The 16,911-nt window shown below is 34.3% G+C and overlaps 1 protein-coding gene and 1 long non-coding RNA gene across 4 annotated transcripts in view; both read left to right on the forward strand.

Annotated features, from left to right (window-relative positions):
• The window catches only part of EIF4E (eukaryotic translation initiation factor 4E), a 42,857-nt gene extending 40,824 nt beyond the window's left edge, over positions 1 to 2,033 (forward strand). For all 3 annotated transcript variants that reach the window (XM_029942892.1, XM_029942889.1, XM_029942885.1), the window contains one exon: positions 459 to 2,033. In XM_029942892.1, coding sequence (XP_029798752.1) covers positions 459 to 573 — 115 coding nt within the window. In that variant the 3' untranslated portion in view covers positions 574 to 2,033. The remainder of the gene's footprint in view (positions 1 to 458) is intronic.
• A 5,264-nt stretch (positions 2,034 to 7,297) lies between these two features.
• LOC115294880 overlaps positions 7,298 to 16,911 on the forward strand; it is a 146,239-nt gene continuing 136,625 nt past the window's right edge. The window contains exon 1 of the long non-coding RNA XR_003910203.1: positions 7,298 to 7,317. This is a non-coding gene — a long non-coding RNA (uncharacterized LOC115294880). The remainder of the gene's footprint in view (positions 7,318 to 16,911) is intronic.

The following is a 16,911-nucleotide window of genomic DNA, read 5'->3' on the forward strand; positions in this document are numbered from 1 at the left end:
ATGTATGTCCTCAATTACCCTCAAAATACCATAAAGTAATAAGTATGATAAATGTAATTTGCAGTATTCTAGAATATTTAGTATGGCTTATATGAAAAATATAATTGTAGCATTTTAGATCAGAGAATTAAAGTAGACCTATGTAGGAAATTAATTTTGTATAGATTAATTATGCATGTGCTATAGAAATAATCAGATACTATAAATACCCAGGAACTGTCTATACTTTGCTTATTATTGGTTTATTAATAATTATAGTGCCTGATAACATAATAGAGTTTCATATTATTTAATTAGCCAAGATTGTTGTGAAAATGTAGAGTATGTTTTGTTAAAAGGAAAAGTGTATGCAATGTCCTGTTTCACTCTCTAGATTTTTTTTATGTATATAAAGGATAATCTTAATTTGGTGTGTGAATAAAAATTAACAGCTCCTTTTTTTCTTTTGCTCCTTCTAGGAGGGTATACAAGGAAAGGTTAGGACTTCCTCCAAAGATAGTTATTGGTTATCAGTCCCATGCAGACACAGCTACTAAGAGCGGCTCCACCACTAAAAATAGGTTTGTTGTTTAAGAAGACACCTTCTGAGTATTCTCATAGGAGACTGCGTCAAGCAATCGAGATTTGGGAGCTGAACCAAAGCCTCTTCAAAAGCAGAGTGGACTGCATTTAAATTTGATTTCCATCTAAATGTTGCTAAGATATAAGAGAAGTCTCATTCGCCTTTGTCTTGTACTTCTGTGTTCTTTTTTTTTTTTTTTTTTTTTTTTTTTTGGCTAGAGTGTCCACTATCCCAATCAAAGAATTACAGTACACATCATCCCCAGAATCCATGAATGTGTTCCTGGCCCACTCTGTAATAGCCTAGTAGAATTACCATTATAAACACATTTTACCCATCCACAATATTCAAAAAAGAACTTGCATTTCTATACCTTAAAGGAAAAAAATTCTGTTTATGTTCCATTGTATGCAGGAGCATATTTTGCTGGTTTGAACGAGTATGATGCATACAGTTTTCTAGCAATTTTCTTTGTTTCTTTTTACAGCAGTGTCTTTGCTGTACTCTTGCTGATGGCTGCTAGATTTTAATTTATTTGTTTCCCTACTTGAAAACATTAGTGATTCTGATTTCAGTTTTTCATTTGTTTTACTTTTGTTTTTTTCCTCATGTAACATTGGTGAAGGATCCAGGAATATAACACAAAGGTGAAATAAACATTAATTTTGTGCATTCTTTGGTAATTTTTTTGTTTTTTTTTTTGTAACTACAAAGCTTTGCTACAAATTTATGCATTTCATTCAAATCAGTGATCTATGTTTGTGTGATTTCCTAAACATAATTGTGGATTATAAAAAAATGTAACATCATAATTACATTCCTAATTAGAATTAGTATGTCTGTTTTTGTATCTTTATGCTGTATTTTAACACTTTGTATTACTTAGGTTATTTTGCTTTGGTTAAAAAATGGCTCAAATAGAAAAGCGGTCCTATTCATATTAAGACAGTGTACAAAACTGTAAATAAAATGTGTACAGTGAATTGTCTTTTAGACAACTAGATTTGTCCTTTTATTTCTCCATCTCTATAGAAGGAATTTGTATTTCTTATTGCCAGGCAGTCTCTATTGTGTCTTCTTGTAGTGTCTTCCACGTGAACAGCATAAGTTTGGAGCACTGGTTTATTATGTTTATTATAATTTTTAATAAATTGAATAGGTAGCATCATATATATGGAATTAAATTGATGTGGCTATCTTTGTTTTTTTATAAAGGAAGGCATAGTCCTTCAGTCATAGATAAATAATGTACTCTTAATGTATTAAAACACAAGAGAATTGTTATCTCGGTGTATTACCACTTGATTGGTAGGAATGGTAGTTGTAAAACTTGGTTGCTGACTTGAGATGTTCTTTTATAAGTGTCAAAATGATAGCATAGAGAAAGAGTACAGGTGGTGGGGACATATACATGAAGAATGTTGTTAGTGTTGCTGTCTAAATAGAATGGAATAAACAGTATGAAGACTTATATTTATATTGGTAAATTGGTGTAGTATGGTTTTATGTAAATTTGAAATGTGATCTACTCTTTGTAGGCATTTGAAAGCACATTTGAAAAATTTTGTATATAATTGTGTGTTTCAGATGCAGTAAAATGAAATAAGGCTATTGTAGACAAAAGAGTAAGTTGAACTTCTAGATAAATGGGAATGATTAATTGAGAGGAAAATTTGTGTTTAGTGATTATGAATTAATCATTTAAAAACTGAAAAGTTTGACAAAACTCATATAAAGTAAACATGAAATTAACAGTATTGATTTCATTGAAGAATTTAAAAACTTAAGTTTTAAGGGTGACATCTGAGTACTCAATACCACAGACACCTCTTGTTCAGTATTCTAGAAATACTGAATCTCTTGTTTTTATAATCTCAGTAGACCGACTATAGCTAATATCTGCTGCTTAAGCTTGGGTGATTGGTTAAACTGATTTATTGTCTGTTGATATGTGTAGTTGTGAGCACTTGAAGAGCTTGCTTGTAAGTGATGGCGGTGTGTTGACAATGGGTGGGATTGGAGTAGTGTATCTGTTAGAAATTATTGCTCTATTTCCTTAATTCTAAGATGCAGTCCATTTGAAGAAGCATCAGCTTTCAGGAGTGGAGGAGGAATAATGCATTACATGTACACCTTTCTAAATTTTAAAAAACCTGATTATAAGCATTTGATTATCCTTATCATTACCATTTTAGAATCATAATCAGTTTTATTTTAAGTCTTTTCCCAGTGGGTGGGGAGGATGATAAATTACTGAGTCACTTTTGGCAGATGCCACATAAGTATTACAGTGACTTGCAACTTTTCATAATTTTCATTATCATCTTTTTTAAATATGATATTAGATTATATGATTTTTCTAACTTTTTTCTCCCTGTCCAACAGGATATTATAAATAAATATATTTTCATAATAGAGAATTAAAATCTTTTAACAGAAGAATTGTAACTAATTGTAGGGTTGTGACATATTTAACCAATTTAATTGTTAATCCAATTCTGCAGAAGGATTTGAGACATATTGTGTAAGAATTAAATAATACTTTGTGCCAGGCAGTGTTCTAAGCACTTTACATGCACTTTAACCTGCACAGTAATTATTTGATGTAGGTGCTGTTACCCCATTTTATAGATGAAACAGAAGCAGTGAGGATGTAAGTCACTGTACAGCTTGTAAATTGCAAAGTGTGGATTTCATCTCAGAGACCCTGTAAATCACATCATACTCTTAATAGTGTAGAGCCTATCTTAAAGGCTATAGTAAATCACATCAGATTGTAGTCATTCTATAGGCCAGGCATTTTACTTATACTTTATTTCCTTTGGTAATGAAAACTTTAAAAATAGTCTCCTTAGGCTCATTCTGTTAACAATCAACTCAATTAATCATTTGGAGGAGTTTTGAGAATGTGGAGACAGATACAGGAGTTTACAGATGCTGTTCAGTTGTATCAGTTAAGTGAATATTTTCATATACAACTTTTAAGTGTCTATATCCTGTTATCTTCTAAAATAAATGGTAAGATAAAGTAAAATTTTCAAGTTTGGTAGTTAAGATTCTTAAATACCATAGTTTGCATTTAAAAGGATAATTTTCTAAGGCAGTGTGATAATGTGATGTTTTACATTTTAAAATTAAAACAAGTTAATGATAAGTCTCTGTGCTACTTTTTATCTCTAATTCTTAAGGATTGTCTTCATTATTTAGGATGGGAGGGGAAAAATAACAGTTTTCTCACTCAAGTGTTAGATTCTAGACAAATGCAAGATTTTAAAGATCAGATTGTGATTAAAAAACAAAATGCTAGGTCATTTGCTATCCAGTGTCTCTGTTGGACCAGTTAGAAATTGAGAATGTCTAGGAATTTCTACAGCAATTTGATAGTGCTGTCACATTAAAGTATGTCAATTTGCTAGTAATTTCTGAAAATGTATTTTACAAAAATTTGTTTTTGACAGCAATTTAGGAGTTAAGACTGGTCATTCACATATAATTAGAGAAACACTACTCTTAGGTGGTTTTCCCCAGAAGCCAAGGCCAGTTCATTTGCCCATCCTTCCCTAAAACAACTAAGTTTGTTACTTTTCTCCTAGTCATCTCCTCACAACTATTGGACTTGGTGTCAAAATTTCATTCCTAAACTGTAGCATCTTTAAATAATGCTGTGTGGTATCCTGCTTACTATGAATTCCAAAGTAGACATTAGGCAGCCTTCTTAGTACCTTGTGTAGTGTAGACTTTAATGTTCCTGTTGCTATTCCATTGCTAGAAGCAAGAAATTGCAGGCCTGTGATCCCATGTATTATTTTTTTAATTCAGAGGAACCAATTTTTACATTTTAATCTTGTCCTGTTTTTTTTTTTTTTTTGATTCAGAACTTGTAATTCCTTATAGTTTTGCATAGAGGTTCTTATCCTACCTTTTCTATTCCCCCCAAAATATGTATTGAGTGCTTATATTTATTGTGTTCTAGGTAAGGGGCATAACAGTGGAAAACAGAACTAGTTTTAAACTTTCAAAAGCAGACATGTCTTAAAAATAAATCTCTCCATAAGTTTCAACAAACAGTTTTTGTTACTGAAATGGAACTCCTAGTGTCTCTGTTACTGGGCATTAGTAAGTAGTCTGGAGGTTCATAGAAGGTGAGATGGTTTGGCCAGGAGCGAACATCACGCTGGGTAGGATTAAACCCTCACAGACAAAGAACAACTTTTGCAAGACCTAATTTTTATATTACTGAAATCTGTATGATTGTCCAAGAGAAATTTGGTGGTTCTTTTTTTGTTGTGTGATTGCGCTTTTTAAAAATTACAACTTTAATTTAACATACTGAATATGGTGAAACATTTTAAGTGTGATTGTGTCTACATTGGCATGGTTGTGTAGAGAGCAATCCTCTAGCCACCTTCCCAAATACCTAGTGTTTTTTTCTTTCGTATTTGACCAAACATAATGCATGCTATTGTATTTTCACTACAGAAAGGTAGAAGGTGAAAATTTCCTCTCTTGTTCAAACCCACTCTTTTTTCAAGATAACCTCTCAAATTTCTAGTAAGTGTCTAAATTTCCTGTGCACACACCAGATCTATGTGTGTGCACGTGTGTGTAACTTCTTTGGAGACATCATTTTGGTAGCATTGTTTTCTCATTTAATAATTTTGGACATTTGACCTTGCATTGCACATACAGAACATTGTTCATATTTTTCGTCTAGTGATCCAGTGTGTGAATGTAGGCCTTACTGGAGGCCTGCCTGCCTGCTTTCCTTCCTTGTAATTTTTGCCTTTGTCCGCAGTGTAAATTGTAGTCTTACTTTGTATATTGTAGTTTTTTGCTTTGTGTAAAGAAAATAGTTTTCTGTTCTTTAGCTTTGTGGCGCTTACTTTTTCCCCCTTCCACACCAGATTGTTTTGAGTCCACATACGTGAATTATCAGTTTTGTAATTGTGTCCTACAGTGCTTCTTTGCAAGTTTTGCCATTTTGGTCCTCATGATATCTTTCTGATTGGTTTTTAATTGCATTACTTTTCTTCTAATGAGCCAACATTGTTATAATTACAAGTACTTTTTCCCAAAGACAAGCAATAAGCTAGTAATTCTTAGACCTGTAAACGTTGGAAGAGCTTGAATTAAATATGAAAGAGCTTGAATTAAATGTGTTGATATTGGATCCTGTTTTATTTTTAAGCAGTGTAATGAATTTAACTTCATAATTTTTTAAATGAGAGCGTTTCCCAAACATCTATATATTTTCATAACCTTTTCTCCTTGGCATTTGGTTTTGTTCCTAATGACATTATTATCTTTTTTTTTCTTTATATTTTCCAATCTTCAACCCAGTTTTGAGTGAATGGTTTCTGTGCAATGCCTGTGTATTTTGTTTTGGTACAGGATACACTATAAAATATGTGAGACATAAGATGTGTTCCAACTTGACCCTGCTCTGCATTGTCTCTAGTCAAGGCATTAAGTGTATCACATGTACATTGGGGCTTTTCTGTGTTCTGGCCTTTCTTTCCAGATAATGACTGGTTAAATACTGCAGTGTCCTGGGCTTCTTCAAGCATAAGGAATTTGTAATTGAGCCAGAATGACCTTTAAGGGAATCATGAGTTTTCACTTCACATACTGTTTCTTCTTTCAGGAAACCACTAATTATTTACCTCCTCATGCTTTTTTTTAAGTGCTGCTCTTTATAAATTTTTCCTTTAAATATTCGTATTTTTCATTTCTTAGGTTATCCATTCTGTCAGTTTGTGACAGTGACTTCCAAGCATTTGTCCTTAGGCATGACCTTCCTCTTGTGCTTCAGATCTGTTTCTCCCTGCCTACTGGACCTCTTCTGTCGGGGTCAGCAAGCTACAACTCATAGGCTATATTTGGTCTGCATTCTGTTTTGTAAATAAAGTTTTATTAAAACATAGCCTCACCTATTTGGTTATGTATGTCTGGCTGTTTTTGTGCTACAATGGCGGAGCTGGCTAGTTGTGACAGACTGTGTAGCCTGCAAAGCTAAGATATTTACTATCTGACCTGTAATAGAAAAAGGGTTCATCTTTTTTAAAGTCCGATCCATGCCCTAAATGTTTTGTGGTGATGGTGTTACTGGCAGAAACCAAATATTTTAATGCTCTTTCAATTTCCTTTTCACTTCTAGCAAGCCTCTAGCCCCATTCCCACTTGGTCAAAGCTTTATTATCAACAGTTAAATGTGATATGCATTATTTCTTCCTTTCACCTTCCACTTACACAATTTCTTAGTCTGTTACAGCTTTCTCCTAATTGTCTCTGGGTTTTTGTGCTAAAAGACATCCCAAGTGACCTCCCTACTTTTTGCCCAGTCTTCAAAAGCTTATTATTGTTTCATTGCATATTAAGCCTTTTTTTTTCTTTTCTTTTTTTTTTTTTTTTTACCGCTCTTTTGAAAGCAGAGTAATCACAGTTTTATCAAACTGGAAAATGCTGGAGCTTAAATACTCATCAAAGTGAGAGTTGGTGTTTTTAATTGTAAAAATAATTGCAAAGTGGCTTTTAAATTATCCAAGAAAGCTTGTACTCACCCTGTAGGACTATCTTACTAATATGCTTTATGGATTATCAAAAGCAGCATGTGGCATGCATTTGTTCCTTTTTCATTACAGGAAGTAGAAGAATGAAGAAGGGGGAAATGTGAGAAAAAATTAAGCCAAAAGTAAAGTTAGCAATGCAGAATGCATTCATCCCATAAAGTCAATCTAGTGACCTAATTAAAAGAAGTAAGTAATTCATAGATGCTAATATGCTTGGGCAACTGTCATTTGTGGCCAAAATTTTTGCTGTAAGTTAACAGGCTATGCCAAAGGAAGACAGGATCCAGTAAATACTACATAAAGAAATTAAAGGGAAAAAAAGTGTATCTGCTTCAGAAAAGCACACACATACTTTGGATTCTGACAGCCTGAGTTCGGATTCTAGTTCTGTCCTCTGTTAGGTATAAATCTAGTCAAATTTGTTGAGTTCTCTAAGTCCATTTTCTCATCTGTGAAACGAGTGATCCCTGTAGGAGAGGGCAGTCGTAAGACTGTTGTGTGTACAGTCTATAGTGCAGTGCACTGGTGTGTTGTGAATGTGGAATGAATAATAGCCTTCTTCCGTGGGTCTTCATAAAAGAACACCTGTAGTGTACATAATGTGGTGACTGGCATACTATAATAATTATGAGACTTTAAATATGTCAGTGTAAGCTGACGAGGTGATGCAAATTGTCATTCTGTAAGTGTATCTGGATAGGGGACTCAACTACATTTGAGAGCCAAGTTTATAACCCAGCCCAGAGTCTCAAGGTGTAAAGTAATGGTTCTTAATCTAACAGATTTTGATGAAACAAAGTTATGTATTACCACCTGAGGGTAGCTATGCAGATGTATCCAGTTGTATGTAGTGTTTGGGAATTCTGTTGACCTCTTGAAGCCGCTCCATGGATTAATTAGCCTGAGTGTCCTTGTATCCCCAAATTAAGGGCTCTTGATTTAGGGGAATGGTATCGGGTGATAAATCATTAAATCTGGTTCTTACTGATTTTTTAAAAGTTTATTTAAGAGACAGAGACAGTGCAAGCAGAAAAGGGGCAGATAGAGAATGTCAAAGAGGCTTCTCATTGCCAGTGCAGACCTGATGGGGGGCTCGAACCCATGAAACTGGGAGATCATAATCTGGGCTGAAACCAAGAGTCAGACACACTTAACTGACTGAGCTACCCAGGCAGCCCAAATCAGTGGTTCTTAAATCTGTCAGACACAGCACCCATGTGTAAAAAGAAATATATCCTTGGACATTCTTATCCTGAAGTGAAATTGGTGGGTAATATAAATTGCTTATCTACTTTATAAAGAAAAATTAATAGGTACCCTAACTAGAGAATAAAAGATTATATTAGAATAATAAGGGAAATTGGAAATAATTTTTAGTAAAATTATTTTAGCCCAAATGGAACTGTATAATGAAGTCTGATAATTGAACTTCTATTTAGTATCAGTGGGAATGTAATAATTCTAAATGTAAGCTATTAAGTTACTCTGAAATGATGAACGGTACTTAGGACAGTTCTGGACTAAAACTATATTTTTTTTCAATTTACATGTGGTAGTTTTAGAAAATTCAGAGAATATTAAAATTATGCCAAAAATGGTTAGATGACATTGTGTAATACAATTACATTCAAAATTTCAATTCAAAGTCTGTTACAAATAGATTTTTTAAAGTTGACATCAATGTCTGGCAGGATATTTGAATGTTGCTTGGGATACTAGCTCTTAGGTTTGTAGATCTGTTCTGTGTATTGCTTATCTGTGAAGACAGCATTATTCTACTTGTAATTACTATAACCAAAATATCGCATAAATTTCCACAAGTATGGTAGTACGCAGTGGTGACGTGCCCATTGACCACTAGTCCTTTAGATTGTTGTCATTGTGCTCATGAATCAGCAGGTCATTCTGATTCATTACACCTGGAGTCAGACCTGTGATTTTGCATTTATAAGAAATTCCCATGTGATTCAGATAATTATTATGATCCATGGGCTATGCTTTAAGGCATAATGCTCTTTATCTGTACTGTCCAAAAGGGTAGCTAGGTTGATCGGACATTTCTATTATTGCAGAAAGTTCTGTTAGGGAGCTGTGGTGAATACTGTTTCTCAAGTGATCTTTTAATAGGCCGTAAATACCAATGAGTTTTACTTTTGGACATTTATCTGAAGAACTAGTTAATGTATTTGAATCATGTGCATTAGGAGCCATGTTTGTAATAAGATTGCCATTCTTTTTGTGAAAGTTGAACTTGGTAAAGACGTTCCAGAATGGAATGTCACCAAATCTGCAAAGATGGATCTAAAGTCTACTGAAAGTTCTAAAGCATGAAACATCGTTTTCCAAAATGTTTCTTATTACAACCTGCAATAAGAAATACATTTTATTTTGTGGCTCAGTTTGTGTGTATTTGAATATCCCAAAACAAGTTTCACTAAGCTGTACTCAAGTTTACCATAGGGGATTCATCCTGAGATTTTTCTGTGCTAATCTGTTTCTTCTAGTTAGTCAGACTCTGCAGGAAATATACCATAGGAATATAGTCAAAATTCCATAGGAAATATCCCTGCTAATGTGAACTTACTAAAATCATAAAGCAGTTTATACCATTTGGCCATATCAACCATGAAAAAGTATCTCTAAAGCCTTCAATGTTTGTTTACACTTGGTTAGTTTAACATTTAAAATTTTTATGTAAGTAATCTCTACACCCACATGGGGCTTGACCTCACAACCCTGAGATTAAGAATGCATACCCTTAGACTGAGCTAGCCAAGCGCCACTAGTTTAACTTTATTTTTTTAATTGAAGTTAGGCTGGTATATAACATTATTTGAAGTGTATGACATAAGTCCGTATTTGTATCCACTACAAAGCGATCAGTCTGCACAAGTCCTGTTACCATCCATCACCATGCAATTGACTCCCTTCACTTATTTTGCCCTCCCCCCAATCTTCTTCCCTTTAACTATCAATCTGTTCTCTGTATGAGTTTTGTTTGTTCATTTGTCTTTTACATGCCACATATGAAGAAAATCATATACTATTTGTCTTTCTCTGTCTAGCTTATTTCACTTAGCTTAATATGTTTAAGGCTCATCCATGCCACAAATGGCAAGATGTCCTTTTTTCCCCTATGCCTGAGTAGTAGTCCATTGTGTGTATATATATACCACATCTTGATTCATTCATGCATTGATGGATACTTAGGTTGTTTTCATATCTTGAAGTATCTTGAAATACCTTGGCTACTGTGAATAATGTTGCAATGAACATAATGAGGTACATGTATCTTTTTGAACTAATGTTTTTTCTTTGCATAAATACCCAGAAATTGAATAGGTGGATCATATGGTACTTCTGTTTTTAATTTATTGAGGAACCTGCATACTGTTTCCCATAGTGGCTGCACCAATTTATACTCCCACAAACAGTGCAAGAGGGATCTATTCTCTACATCCTCACCAATACTTGTTATTTCTTGTCCTTTTGATACTAGCCATTCTGGCTGATGTGAGGTGGTATCATTGTGGTTCTGATTTACATTTCCCTGTTAATTAATGATTTGAACATATTATGTGTCTGTTGGGAAATGTCTTCCCTTGGGAAAATGTCTGTTTAGATTCTCTGCCCATTTTTTACTGGGATTTTCTTTTTTTCTATTGAGTTGTTTGATTTTTTTAAATTTTATTTTAATGTTTATTTTTGAGAGAGAGAGAGGAGAGCGAGAGCTACAGAGCATAAGTGGGGGAGAGAGAGGGAGACATAGAATCTGACAGGCTCCATGCTCTGAGGTAGCTGAGCTCGTGAACTGTGAGATCATGACCTGAGCCAAAGTTGGACACTTTACCAACTGAGCCACCAAGGTGCCCCAGTTTGAGTTCTCTTAATTAGACTTTAACATAAATACAAAATATATTCCTAGGTAACTAAATGAGTGGGCACTCAAGTCTTAATCAGTTAAATAGTTACCATATTGTAAGAAGTGATAGTGCTGGTTGTGGATAGGTATTCTGTAGAATGTTTTTTTTGGGGGGGGGAAGCAATAATTACATTGCAAATTACTTGCCTAATATTTAAGGTCAAACTTAATGACAATATACCCGTGTCATCTGCATTAACATGAATACTTTGTATAGATAGCAAAAGAGCCTATATTCATCTTATCCAAGTATGATATCAATTTATTAATTTACTATTCTTTTTTTTAAGTATAGGAAGTATGCACATTAATTTTTTCTACCGCTGGAATTCTGACTTATTAAAGACATTTCTTACTACTCAGTTTCCCACAAGTATTAATGAGCAGACTTAAGTATTTAGCCATTCAACAAACATTGAGTACCTATTATATACTAGCCGTTGCTAAGTGTTGAATAGACAATGGAGAATAAATGAGACATAGTAACCCCTGATGATGAATATAGTCTGTAAGTTTATATAATGTAAATGGAAATACATTTATTAAATGGTTACTATATGCCAAGGTAGTTTATACTAACAACAAAGCAGAACAAAAATCTCTCACCTAATAAATCTTGTTCTAGTAGATTTGTAGATGTGTTCATTTTCCCTATGTATTTGTAACAGTTTTTACCTTACACAGTTCAATGCAAACTTATTTAATGCTAACGGATGACATTTTATTGTTAATCACATACTTTATCATACAGAGAAATGGCTAATATTTCTCCATTGCAGTAGATATCACTGAACCCTGAACCCCCTCTCTAGCTCCCTTAAGTCCATATGGTTTTAGTGTAGGTTAGAATTTTAAATAGGTAGTTTATTCCAGAGCAATAATTAGTTATCTATGTGTGAACCCCAGAAAATATTTTTTTAACTTTTAGTTTTGGTAGAATTTCAAAGTTACAGAAAAACTGGAATAATACAAATAAATCTACACCCAGATATATCAAATGTTAGCATTTTATAACATTTACTTTTTTCTAATTTTTTTTCTGAACCTTGGGAGAATAAGCTGATACCCTCCTTTGCCCGAGATACCTCAGCATGTTTCTTAAAATATATACTGTGTATTTTCTAAGAGCCAGGAGGTTCTCTTACATAAGCATAATACAAGGATCAAAATCAGGAAATTAGAATTAATACAATGGTAAAATTTATAGATTTTATTCAAATATTTTCTGTCCAAATAATTTCCTTGATAATAAATGAAGAGTTCTGTTCATATGTTGCATTCAGTTGTCTTATCCCTTTAGTCTCCTTAAATCTGGAACAGGTCCTCAACCTTTGCTTTAGTGACATTAACATTTTTGAAGAGAACATGCCAGCTACTTTGTAGTATATTTCTTGGTTTTGGTTTGAATATGTTTCCTCATGTTTAGAACCAGACTATGAACTTGTGGCAAATATATAACCTAAGTTACATGGTTTTCTCAGGGCGTCCTACCAGGAACATATGATGACAATTTGTTTCATCACTGATGATGTTAATTTTGATCACTTGATTAAGATGATGTCTATGGTTTTCTGCATTGTAAACTTGCTGATTTTCCCTTTGTAGTTAATAAAAGTATCTTGTAGGGGAACTTCCTGTTTCTCCGCAAATTTTGCCCACAAAGGTTTCGTACTCAGTGATAGTGTTACCTTCAGTTAGGACTGACAAATGGTGATTTTTCTACTTCTTCTGTATTTATTAGTTGGCTTCCTGTTAGAGCTTTGCCTTCTTTATTTATTTAAATGTAGACACATGGTTCCTATTCAGTTGATAATAATCTTTTACCATCATTTTTGGTGTTCATATTGTCCCAGATTTGGCCAGTGGGTGCTCCTATAAGCTGGCTCCTTCTCATTTTGACATATTCATACCATTCTTTGAGTGGAATTTACTTTTGAGTACAAAAGAATGTCCCAGACTTATCTTGATTCATCTTGTACTATCTCTGCTTCAGTTCTGAAATTGGTGATTTGTCCACGGAGGCCTGTTCCTTTTAGTGGAGAATGTAATTTATAACCAAGATCTAGCTATTGGTATACTCATTGCTACTACGGTGTCATTGCTTAAAAGTTCTCATGGATGACAGAGCTAAGAAATAGAAGTATGTTTGTTTTTATACACATGTCTTTCTATAATCCTTTATAAAATCCATGAGTTTCTCCAATATCTCTAATTCCAACCCAACATAACACAGGGGTTTTTGTGTCCTCTCTTTTCATATGTGTAATTCTTTTTCTGTGTACAGTGAGAAAGCAGTTTATCATCTTCAATATCTTTACTTGTTCAATCCTAGAAGAGAAAATAGTTTCATAATTGCTAGCCTTTGTCTTTACAAGAAAGAAATCTAATAATTCAAGATATGTTTGGAGTTCATGTGATCTTTGGACATAGAGAATTTAGTTCAAATACTGTGTTCAAACTTCAGTTCTCCCTCCTACCCGCCCTTCCTTTGGTGTAGCTGTGTTGTTGTTTGAAACGTCACTTTGTTCACTGCTTTCTGTTGTATTCCATTTTAGGTTTCCCTGCCTCATCATTTCTGGTTTCTCTCTCCTTTCTTACCCTTTCTTTCTCCTTTCTTTTTCTTTTATTTATTTTCCCTTCTCTCCTTTTCTTCCTTTTCCTTTCTTTTTCTTTCCCCTTCTTATTTTCTCCCTCCCCTCTACCTGCTTCCCTTTTGTCTTTGAATGTATAAAGCATTGATGTGGTTCCGAAAGGCAGAATGGTTTGTGAAGCTATACTCAGAAAAATTACCTCATTCTCTTTCTTTCCCATTCCAACTTGCCTCCTGTAACCAAATTCATGAATCTCTGGGTTATCTATCCTTTATATCTTTTCGCACAAAGGAGTTGATACATGTATATTTTACTTCCTCCTATTTCTTCTGTGCTTTTGTACTTTAAGCACTGTGACCTGACAGTGTGTCCTGAAAATTATTTCACATCTATTCATAAAGATATGATTCTTATTTCAGCTACATGATCTGTCTCATTGTTTGTCACTCTCCTATGTATGACTATGCATAACAAATATGCAATTATAAACAATGCTACAGTAGATAATCTTGTGCAGCTAAATTTTCTTATATCTTCAGGTTAAACTCCTTGAAGCAGGGTTGTTTAGTTAAAAGATAAATGTTTATATAGTTTCCATTAGTCTCGAAGTTTGTGTCAGTGTGCATTGCCACCTGCAGTATGAGAGTGCGTGTTTTCCCACGACTTCAACCCCGTGTTGTTAATAATTTGGTGTCATTGCCAGGGGAAAGCGGAGAAATGGCATTTTGGTATTGTTTTAATGTTCTCTTGTTTTGGGCGATGTTGAATATATTTTAAAGGCTGAGTGTATGTGTTTAAATGTTTTTGTCTTTTACTCATTTAATTATTCTGGTATTTTTAACAGCTCCTCAGGTAGTCACCAGGCAATCAAATGTGCAGCCAAGATTGAAAATTACTATTCTGCTCTTATAAAACTTCTCCATAATGGCCAAATTTACACTTCTTTCCCAAGATGTGTGTGCGTGTGTCCACGCGTGTGTGCACACCCTAGAATAAATAAGGTGAGCAGTGTGAGAACTGGTGGTTTTGGGTTCCTAGTTCCAGTTGTTCCTGAGAGCCCATATTTTTCCCTACTCTATTTTTTGTTCAATAATTTCTGCATTCAGTGTGCAAATAAACACCCCCTGCCTTTTACTTAATTATATTTCAGTTTTTACCAGAATTGTCTGGAGAAGCCATTTTGCTGTTCTTCCATGATGATTCTTCATATTCTCTGGAGGAGTATTCTTCATCTCTTGGTCAGTTTTGTTGTTCTTTCATTATATTTCTGATAATAGCTTTGATGTGTCCATTAAAAAAGTTATCTCAGGACACCTGGGTGGCTTAGCTAAGTGTCTCACTTTGGCTCAGGTCATGATCTCATGGTTGGTGAGTTTGAGGCCCACGTCAGGCTCTCTGCTGTCAGCATGGACCTGCTTTGAATCCTCTGTCCCCGTCTCTCTCTGACCCTCCCCTGCTTGCTCTGTCTCTCTCAAAATAAATAAACTTAGGGGTGCCCGAGTGGCTCAACTCAGGTCATGATTTCACAGTCCATGGGTTCAAGCCCCACATCAAGCTCTGTGCTGACAGCTCAGAGCCTGGAGCCTGCTTCCGATTCTGTATCTCCCTCTCTCTCTGACCCTCCTTTGCGCTGTCTCTCTCTGTCTCTCAAAAATAAATAAAAACATTAAAAAAGTCAAAATAAATAAACTTAAAAATATCTAATAAAAAGTTATTTAGTGAATTGCAATTTAAGGTACTTTTTTATTTAAAAAATTTTTTTAATCTGTATTTTAAATGTTTTTATTTATTTTTGAGAGAGAGAGTGCAGGCAGGAGGGGCAGAGAGAGGCACAAAATCCTAAGTAGACTTCAGGCTCTGGGTTGTCACCACAGGCTTTACTGACATTTCTCACATTTTCTGTTGCTTGGCCTTTTTGATACCATCTAAGCTTTACACTCCCCTTTGTCTGTCTGTGACAGTATGAACTTTAGTTCTTATGCTGGTTGTTATAAAGGAGGCCATGCATTTTGATGAAAGTATGTTTTTGCTGGTGCTCTCAAATCTGCCCCCACTGGCGCTGTCTCTGTTTACTTCTGTGCAATTTCAGGTGCTTTTAGCAGTACTTTATGTTTTGGTATCTGAGGATTATACTTTTCTTGTGTTTCATTGAAAAAGGTCACACGGTTTCCCCCCTCCCTATATTCTGATTTTTGTACAGTCTCCAAGATGAGAAGGGAAAAGATACGGATTTCTAGCTGCTTTGCATTAAAAGTCCTTACTTCTCTTCATTGTTGTATCATTATGATTATGGGAAGGGAGGGAGGCAAATGTATCCTGAGTCTGTTATTTTCCATTGGAAACCAGGTTATGGTCATTTCTAACTCTTTCTGAGATTATCTGTCATTATTTTTAAATTTTTATGTTTTTAAAGTAATTTCTACACCCAGTGTGGGGCTCAAACTTGCAACCCAAGATCAAGAGTCATATGCTCTACTGACTGAGCTAGCCAGGTACCCCTCATCTGTCTTTCATACAGATGATTAATTTAGTCTTATAATTAAAGTGTTTGATGATAGTCATCTTTTTCATTTTTTAAAAATGCTTGATTGCCACTTCTTTTTTCAGTGTTTTGGGTTAAACTGTTTTCATTGCTTTTGTCCTCCTAAAATGTATTTTATTTTTGATTCTTGTAGTTGATACTCTAAGTTCTTAAAGGATTCTTTAACTTGTGTTCTTTGTTAGTACTAATGATTCCATGATGTGTAATATTTTTAGTCCCTTTTATTTAAGAAAATGCTTCAGTTTTTACAATTCTGAGTCTTTTTGTACTGTTTTATGATCACACTTACAGCATTAAAAGTTACCTCTGTTTTGTCTTATTTACTACATGATCCTGAAGTCATGATCTTTTAGAATAATGAAATTCACTTTATTATTTTGATCTGACTATATAAATGATATTTGCTTATCAAAAATTCAAACAATTTATAATATCTGAGGTCAAATTTTCATGCATTCATAATATCCAGTTACACCCAGGGCTAGTTAAAATGTTGAGCTACAGTTGATCCAAATATGTGACTGAAAGCAGCATCAACAATAGAGATTTGTTAATTAAATATATAACATAAAATAAGGCTACAGGTTTACAGCAGCTTAGCAAAGTTAGGGCTTTGGATTGGCTTCTCTTGATTTTTTTGGCTTTCCTCTCTTAATCACAAGATGGATCTCACAATTCCAGCCATAACTCACTCAGATAACTATGTTCAAAACCAGGAAGCAAGG

This window comes from Suricata suricatta, chromosome 1, assembly GCF_006229205.1.
Source record: "Suricata suricatta isolate VVHF042 chromosome 1, meerkat_22Aug2017_6uvM2_HiC, whole genome shotgun sequence".
In the NCBI taxonomy this organism is placed as follows: Eukaryota; Metazoa; Chordata; class Mammalia; order Carnivora; family Herpestidae; genus Suricata; species Suricata suricatta.